Source organism: Anarrhichthys ocellatus, unplaced genomic scaffold (assembly GCF_004355925.1).
Source record: "Anarrhichthys ocellatus isolate YVR2014 unplaced genomic scaffold, GSC_Weel_1.0 scaffold15, whole genome shotgun sequence".
NCBI classification, from domain to species: domain Eukaryota; kingdom Metazoa; phylum Chordata; class Actinopteri; order Perciformes; family Anarhichadidae; genus Anarrhichthys; species Anarrhichthys ocellatus.
The window spans coordinates 1103773-1112045 of NW_022280045.1; the positions used below are offsets into that span (position 1 = coordinate 1103773).

The 8273-nt window shown below is 45.1% G+C and overlaps 1 protein-coding gene across 5 annotated transcripts in view; it reads right to left on the reverse strand.

Annotated features, from left to right (window-relative positions):
- Positions 1–8273, reverse strand: part of carmil3 (capping protein regulator and myosin 1 linker 3) — a 74670-nt gene that overhangs the window by 31758 nt on the left and 34639 nt on the right. For all 5 annotated transcript variants that reach the window (XM_031854472.1, XM_031854471.1, XM_031854470.1 and 2 more), the window contains 4 exons: positions 7716–7792; positions 3023–3127; positions 242–311; positions 53–134 (listed from right to left, as the gene is read on the reverse strand). In XM_031854472.1, the coding sequence (XP_031710332.1) occupies positions 53–134; positions 242–311; positions 3023–3127; positions 7716–7792 (334 nt within the window). The remainder of the gene's footprint in view (positions 1–52; positions 135–241; positions 312–3022; positions 3128–7715; positions 7793–8273) is intronic.

The window sequence follows — 8273 nt, forward strand, 5'->3', positions numbered from 1 at the left end:
TGTGTGTGTGTGTGTGTGTGTGTGTGTGTGTGTGTGTGTGTGTGTGTCTCACCGTTATCAGAGATGTCTAAAGTCCCCACGCATGAAACTCGAGGAAACAGCTCCTGAATCACCCCGGCGCCAGCTGACCTCAACTGTGGGAGGAAGACGGAGAGGAGTGAGACGTGACGGGATAGCCACGAGCGCCTATCTATGACGAAGATGAGCGAGTGCACTTACAGCACAGACTAACAGAGCATACCTCACAGCTGCTGATGTCCAGGTGTAAATCAGAGATATGAGGGTTATTGGACAGACCTAGGAACAGAGCCCTGAAGGAAAACACAGGCAGGGTAGGATGGGAAGGGAGAGAGAGAGACGGAGCGATTAAGAGAAAATCAGATAAGGAGAGAGTGGAGAGAGCAGAAAGATAGGTGGATAAGAAGAAAAGGAGGAGAAACAAAGGGCAATTAATGGAAAGAGGCAAGGCGAAAATGACAGAGAAAAAGATCAATCCCACATAAATCCAATTGCTTCTTTTCCTCCCTCTAGCAGCCTGAGCAGATCCTCCGCCCCCCCCATCCTGCACCGCGTTCTCCTCTGCACACCTAAAAGTTTTAGAGCCATCTTCAAAGGACTTACAGAAGAGTAGCTCAAAAAAACAACAACAAAAACTAAATCTTCAATATTATTCTGGGGAAGTGGCCAATTGTTGCTCATGCACGCAGCCCAGCTGGAAACAAAAGGAAGACTCTATTTGCACATCAAGGCTCGGCTGGAGGTTGATCTCGTGCAACGAATACACATTTAAGAGTTATGCACCATGAGGAGGTAATGAGGAGGAGTGCCAAGTGGGGAGTCTGCTCCGTCCAGTTTGGCTGAGATCCATCATACGGCGTGCAATCATCTCTATTTGTTGTTGGCAGTTTGCTTTGTTTACGCCGCTATTGATTGTGTTTCTTGGCTAGGAGCAGCTAACAGCGGGCTACGCACCTAACAGAGAGACTGTAATGTAGCAGCACTCCGTCTATTCTCTGAGGGAAACACGCTTTTTGTTTGGCTCTTTCAGCCTGGTTTAGCTACAGTCAGATCTCCCGAAGCTGGTCGGGATACAGAGTCCTGCACAAAGACGCGTCAGCGGGGTGGACGCCAGCCAATACGGGGGCTTCAATCTGTGTCCTCTTATTGAAGGCCAGTCGACCAGCATAACCGTCCACCGCCGAGGACAAACGCTTGAAGCCTTGACGATTGAATCTCACCGACGGTTTGGATGCAAACTGCACTCCGTATGGTACGAGCTATTTTAGTGTTCAAGCCTGACACAATAAAAAAATCTTTTATTTTAAGAGTCTCTTCTTTAACTGTTTGCAAAAGGTTTGGATATAAAATGGAAAAGGGCTTCAGCAGTGATCCTAGCTGGGTGTGATTTAGACAGTGCTTTAAACTAAAGCGCCTCACAGCATCACGAGTGGGCATATTTTTAGCACGAGTGGCCACAGTTTATTCCTCGCCATATTCAAGTTTTGACTAAATATCGTCAGCAGCACAAATGCTCGTTGACACAGAGAGGTGGCATCAGTTAACAACAGCCGGGAACGCACTCTAAGAGCTGAGCGGTTAGAAATAATGGGCTACATGAGTCGCCATACAAACTACTTATATCATGAACCTTCTTCATGGCTGAACACATCTCCACATTTATGTGAGCGCGCAGCTATAACCTGAGAAGCAACACGTCTCCTACGCCTCCACATTGGCTCACATACAGCATTTCATTTATTAATGGGCTTATTACATTTCATTTACTCCTACATGCGTGACAAATTCATGATAGAAATGATGAAAGATGTTTTGTTACTATTCAATAAAATGTTTTTTTGTGAGCAACATATTTGTTTCCAACATTCTCATAATACCTAAATATAGCCTTAGACAGCATCTAGTAAGATCTGTATCTGACTTCATCCGTCACTTCCTATTCATTTAACGTATCACACAGCGACATACTTTGTTTTCGCTTCCACAATAGTGACTTTAGTCGTCTTTCTCACAATACATCAGCTTAATATAGTCTGACGTGTGTCTCGGTGCATCCACTTGGCTTTTATCGCAGCATACTTTGCCAGCTCAGCGTGTTCATTCTGTCCAGTGGTTCTCTGAATAAAGAAAACCACAGTTTGCCAATAGGCTGTCACAGAGGGTGACACACTAGTCAAGGCTGATCACCATCAGTGGAATATTCATGACACGACCACACCAGGAACGTCACATCCAATGCTGGATTCTTTACACTTGGATATATCCCTTGACTCCCTTTGGATGTGGACTGAACATGCTTCTGGGTTGAGATGGGGCTTTGGTACCTTCGTGACAATTGCACCTGGCACTGAATTACATTTTTTTTTTTTTTTTCTAATTTACTGTTCACAGGTCACTTCCTCTAACCAAACTGGCCTTTAAAAAAAACCTTCTCGAAGGTTTGTTTTGATGCGCTTCTCGGATTGATTTGTTCATTTTGCATTTATTTATTCATATCTCCAAGAGATGGATTTTGTAAGTAGCATGGCCATATGCATCTGTTGTTACCTCCCAAGGTTGTTTGGGGGATAACATCTTTAACACATTTTGGGTGCATTTGCATATGAATTGTATTCTTTTATTTGCTGTATGAAATTATAATTATTCATATACAGGACGACAAATGCAAAAGGGGTCAAACTGAACGGAGGTTACTGTAAGATGTACAGATGCTCCCTTATCGTCTGTTTGCAGTTGATTTGCATCATACACAGCATCTTTCAAAGGTCCCTCTAAATCCTCGCCTCCTCGCGTCTTAGTCCCTCCGACCTGAGGTTCGGTGAAGGAGGCAAGGAAGGAGAGAGACGAGGAGAGAGGGGTCGAGGCAGCATCTCCTCGAGAAGCATTTTTAGGAATTGAGACATTCTTCAAGATGGCCCGCTGAGATTTATGTCAGGGTATTATTTAGTAGGGCGGAGACGAGAAGGCACGTAAATAAAGAAATAAGAGGAGCGCAGTAACTCACCTCAGTGAATCAGGAGGGACTTTCACGGAGGCCAGGCTGACGTGGGTCAGGCTGAATGCGGAGCTGAAGAACTGGCGGAAAGTTGGCAGAGAATCTCTTGCTTTCCTGGAAAAGAACAGAGGACAGAAACAAAAGATAGGATTTGGAAAGTGTGTAGGAGTGGAAGGGAAGAGCGGGACATAAAAGATGGAGCGCGATCAATGAGGCAGTTGGACGGACAGAAAGGGAAAGGAGGTGAACAGATGATGGGAGCCGATAAGGACACCGACCGAGACAAGGCGGCGGATGACAGAGGGAGCTGAAACGCTGACAGAAAGTGACAGAGATTTTGCGGCAGATGAGAAGAGAGCTGTCAAAAGAGCGAGAGAAAAAAGGGAGGGGAAGAAGGGGAGAGTAGACAGATGCCGGCAGGTGACATTTAGGTCAGTATTATATCAAGCAGACACTGAAAAGGTGAAGTTGGCATTAATTAACTGCCAACAGTTTAAAAAGGTAACGCTGACCAATTATTCAACCATCTGCTCGGCATATACAGCGCATTAGCCTTTCATCAGAGGGGAAGGACACAGTGCGTGTGTGTGTGTGTACAACATCCCTCCGAGAGCAGCGATACATGAGGAGGCCGGTCGTCTGCATTCTCGGGGTTAGTACACTGGTTTACGATCTGCGTTTAGAACTTGTCAAAGCAGCCAATCTGCCATTTCAGCCCCTCGCGGCGCAAATAATTCACCACAGGGGAGGATGAGGGAGACGGCGGGAGAAAGGGAGGGAGGGAGGAGGTGTGGGGGCGATGGATGAATTCTTCTTTCAGAGAAATGAGGTTTGTTTTTCAAGAAAAGATTACCCGCTACCTCTCCTCAGCTGATGTGTTGTTTACTTGTGCGGCACAGAAAGCATTTTATTGTTTTGTTTCCCACCATCATCCCGATAAACAACAAGTACGGTCGTTTGAGACGAGGCACTTTGAATAGAATGTTTAATACGACTCATTTTAGTTATTCATATACGACGCAAAAGTGACTTTCTTCAGAAAATCTAAGAGCGGCAAAAGAAGACAGAGAACCACTTATGTACAATTATTCTACGGCGTTTCATGTCGACCTTTTTTCCCGCGGCTGACAGTTTGCCTGATGGAGGCAGGAAAAGCACAGGTGTAACTAACTCCGCTAATGAGGGCTCCGCTCTAGAAATGGAACGCGGTCGTTATGAGCTACAGCTGTGCGTTTTCCTGCCACGACGTGTCGAAATGTCTGCAAACGCGGGAAAAAAAAACGTGTTTTCTTTACTTTGAACAAACTCATTTTCTTCTGCCACAGAACCAATTCACACCAGATGGTTGATCGTTGCTCGTTCTCTTTCAGAAACAAAGCCACGCATCATAGAGTAATGGAGTAATTAAGAAAAGAAACGCCACGCCGGCGGCTCCACGGCGCTTTGAGCTACACGCTCACGACGACAATGGGGGATACGGACTTCTAGCAGGTGTAATGTTCGCCATATGTTCCCTTTCTTTATCTAGCATGTTAGCATCTCAACAGTTGTAAAATAACAATAAACAAAGTACAACAGCAGCTGATGGGAATGCTGTTAAGTTTTGCAGGTAGTTTGTCATAAAAAGTATTGGACAAAGTTGAAACTGAAAAGTGACAATATTCAGCAAAGTCCCACGACAATCTATCAAATAGTTGTTGAGTCTGGAGCAACAAACAGACATTACGCTAAAGCAACGCCGCTAGTGGGGCGAGATAAATGAGCTCACTGTTTGTGGAGTCTATTTCTGTATGTATGCGAGGATGATTGGTATAGTATGTTACAGCACAGAGATAGTGACCTTTACTCCTCTAAATCCTGCTGACACTTCAAATAAGCTCCTAACTATGAGCTTCATTTGAGTGTGTTGACTATTTCCACAAGGGGATGAATAAAGTATCTTCTATTCTAGAAGAATACATCTAAGCAACACATTAACTTATGTGATTATAGTCGGCTCTACTCCAGCTCTCGATGGGCAGCGATATAAATCTCTTAATTTACTCATTCACACAGTCTGCGCTTCTCTTGGCAGCTCCTTCCTGCATTTGGCAGTTTAAACTGTTACTTTTAGACTTGATTAAGGGTTTAACTTCTTCATATTTGTCTTAACATTATAGTTTTCCCTTTGTTTGTAAAATATGCCGCTCTGCTGATAGTAGAATTTAAGCCAGACGGCCAAAAGAAACCCTGGGTGTGTTAAACTCGCTTCGTGGTACATCAACCAGTGCCTCCTTTAACTGACACTTCAGCTGCTTCATCTTGCTCCCGTACAAATACGCACCATGACTCAAGACCCGACTTACGATACTTAAATATCAAATGATTCAACTGCACATTTTTTCCAGTTGTGACACAAAATTCTTTCTCAGAAAATGTGCCCTTTTGTATTCATCATCATCATTTAATCTTATTTATTATAGGTTACATCCACAGAGAGTTGCCTTCAGAATAAAAGACCACATCATGGCCTGACTTCCAACACCTCCGTTCAGTGTAAAACACCACATCACCTGTCGTCAGCAGCAGATTTGTGTCATGTCTGAACCTCTAGGACATCACAACTGAAGAGCTGCTCCGCCGTCTCCTCTCTGATTACCGAGCCAACTTTCTTGCGTGCCCATGTGTTTGGAGCAGCTGTTTAATTGGTATGAGAGCAGTAATGTGACTGGCTGAGAATACAATGAAAAGAAATCACTACACCCCACCAGTTTCTGTTCCGCTTCACCACATTGCTTTGTGCATATTGCACCTGTGAGCGGAAGCCCTCATTGTCCTTGTGCAACAAAACCACCGCTGTACACGGACTGTTATGATTGCACTGTTAAAGAGACTATCGACAATAACACCAGCCCCGATGACGTCTCTCATAATGCTCCGACAAAACCACGTTAGCTTGGTTTAAAGATAAAACGGAATGCAACGAGAGGAAAAGGAATAAAAGAAAATGGGACTCAGAGACGAGGAAAAAAAAAAAAAAAAGCAGGAGAAAATCAAGTTATGAAGGGTAGAAAATGGAAAAGGTCATAAGGGAGTGAGCAATGGTAGGAGGCACAAAAAAAGAAGCAAGATGAAGACATTAAGAAAGTAGTGAGGGGGAAACCCGGCAGCTGCATTACAAGCTGCCGTCATTGATATTTTGATAACCTCCCAGTGCGTGGAACGCCAGCTCCTCTTTGACCCATGTGTAACGATTAGCATACCAGCCTGTCAGGACGCCGCTGATACAGAAAAGGCCTCTGTCGCATAAGTAGATGGTGTCACTGTCTGTCGCACTAAACGCTCTCCATGGAGCTGCATCAGCAATTTGTTACCACACGTGTACGTGTGTAGCTGGATCTACATGAACTGCTCGAAAGCGCTACTTCTGTGTGTGTGTGTGTGAGATGGGTGAAGGAGGGGTCTGAGGCAGCCCGTTCCATATTCATGAGCAGCAGCCGGGCGGTTCTTATCAGCCCGGTTCAGCTCCGTGGCTCTGTGTTGTCACCACAACACGGCGGCCTTCTGCCCGCAGCACTGAGCCGGAGAGTATTTAATAGCAGAAGACCCACGGCCGGCAAGAGGTGGGATGAACTGTGGAGGGAGGGAGGCAGAAGGGAAGAGGAGGGAGGATGTGAGGAGAAAGGGGATGAAAGTTGGAGGATGTGAAGAGGGAGGAGGAGTGATAAGGAGAGAGGAAGAGGAGAAAGGAATATAAGCGGAGAGAGAGGAGGAAGGAAAGAGGGGGAGAAAAGGAAGTAAACAAGATGATTGAGTGAGGGAGGCAGTAAGCAAGAAGCGAGGGATAAGAGAGGAGAAAACAGCCATGGAAAAGGGAGAGATAAAAACCAGACAGAGAAGATAGATGGAGCGAGGATGTGTCCAGTAAAAGGAGTGTGGAATGCTGGGAAATTCAATCTTCCTCTTAATCATGAGAGAGCCGTGTGGTCAAGAGCTCCAGCAAGAGCTCCCATCATAAAAAATAAAGAATGAATGGAGACCGGTGGAGAGGAGAACAAGAGGTGCAGCCAGACAGATGCAAAAAGTAAAAGATGGATTGGGAGATGCAGCAGATACAAAGAAACGGGCCGAGTGACAAAGAGAGAGAGAGAGAGAGAGAGATGCAGCCTGGGGACTGGAACAATGATTCCCTTCTAAAATTAGCCTCATTTTTCACCAACTTCTTCCTCAGTAATTCTGTAATGCAATATGCTGAGCAGGGGAGCTCCTGGGCTCCTGGGGGACACGACATGATGAGAGCCGGAGCCACTTCTGCCCGCTAGCGCGGTACACACACACACACACACAAAAAAAAGACTTGTGGGCACACAAACAAGTGCTTGACAGATGGAAAACTTGTTAGCAAACAGAGACATGTGTACATTAAAGACAGACGGGAACACATTCTGCGCACACACACACACACACACACAAAAAATATATATATATATATGCTGCGAGCCAGAACAAATTAAGGGGGCGAGCCGAGCGTGCACGCTAATTACATCAGTGAGGTCTAGGGCTAAACACTAATCTACAGCAGAAAATAAATGAGGATGCTCCGCTCCTCCTGACTGGAAATCCTCCAGAGCCGCTTGCATGAGTCAGAAGGAAGAAAAACGAAGTTCTTTCTTTACGGGGAGAGAAACCTTAACGGGGATTTACACCCGAGGTGAACGCCCACCTGTGAGAGAAGGAGTTCTTGGAGAGGTTCAGGTAGGAGAGGTCAGCGCAGCAGCCTCGCAGCAAGGACCCAAACAGCTGGCAGAGAAACAGGAGAGACAGAGACACAGTGATGAACGAGATGTTCACTACAGCAGAATGGGAGTGTGTTGTAGAACGGTTATCTTGGCTCTGGAGCGCTGCACAAATGATTAAAGCTGACACAAATGCAATTTGAACACACTAAAAAGAATGATGCTGCTGTATGTCCTCCTTGGCAGAAGCCTCTTCAATAAAAAGGTCCCTAAATGCATCATGCTAGCATTAGACACGGCATTAAATAATAGGACTTCATAGAAGTCTGACTCTGCAAATTGGTGCGTGAAAAAAAAAAAAAAAATATCACAAATGAGATGTTACTGCTGGTCAAATCAGGACAAAGCAGTTGTTTTAGGATTTGTTTCATCCTTTTCGTACCATATGGTTTGGGTTTATACAATAATACAACCTTTGTCATAAAGTTTATACAGCCACACACACACACACACACACACACACACACACACACACACACACACAC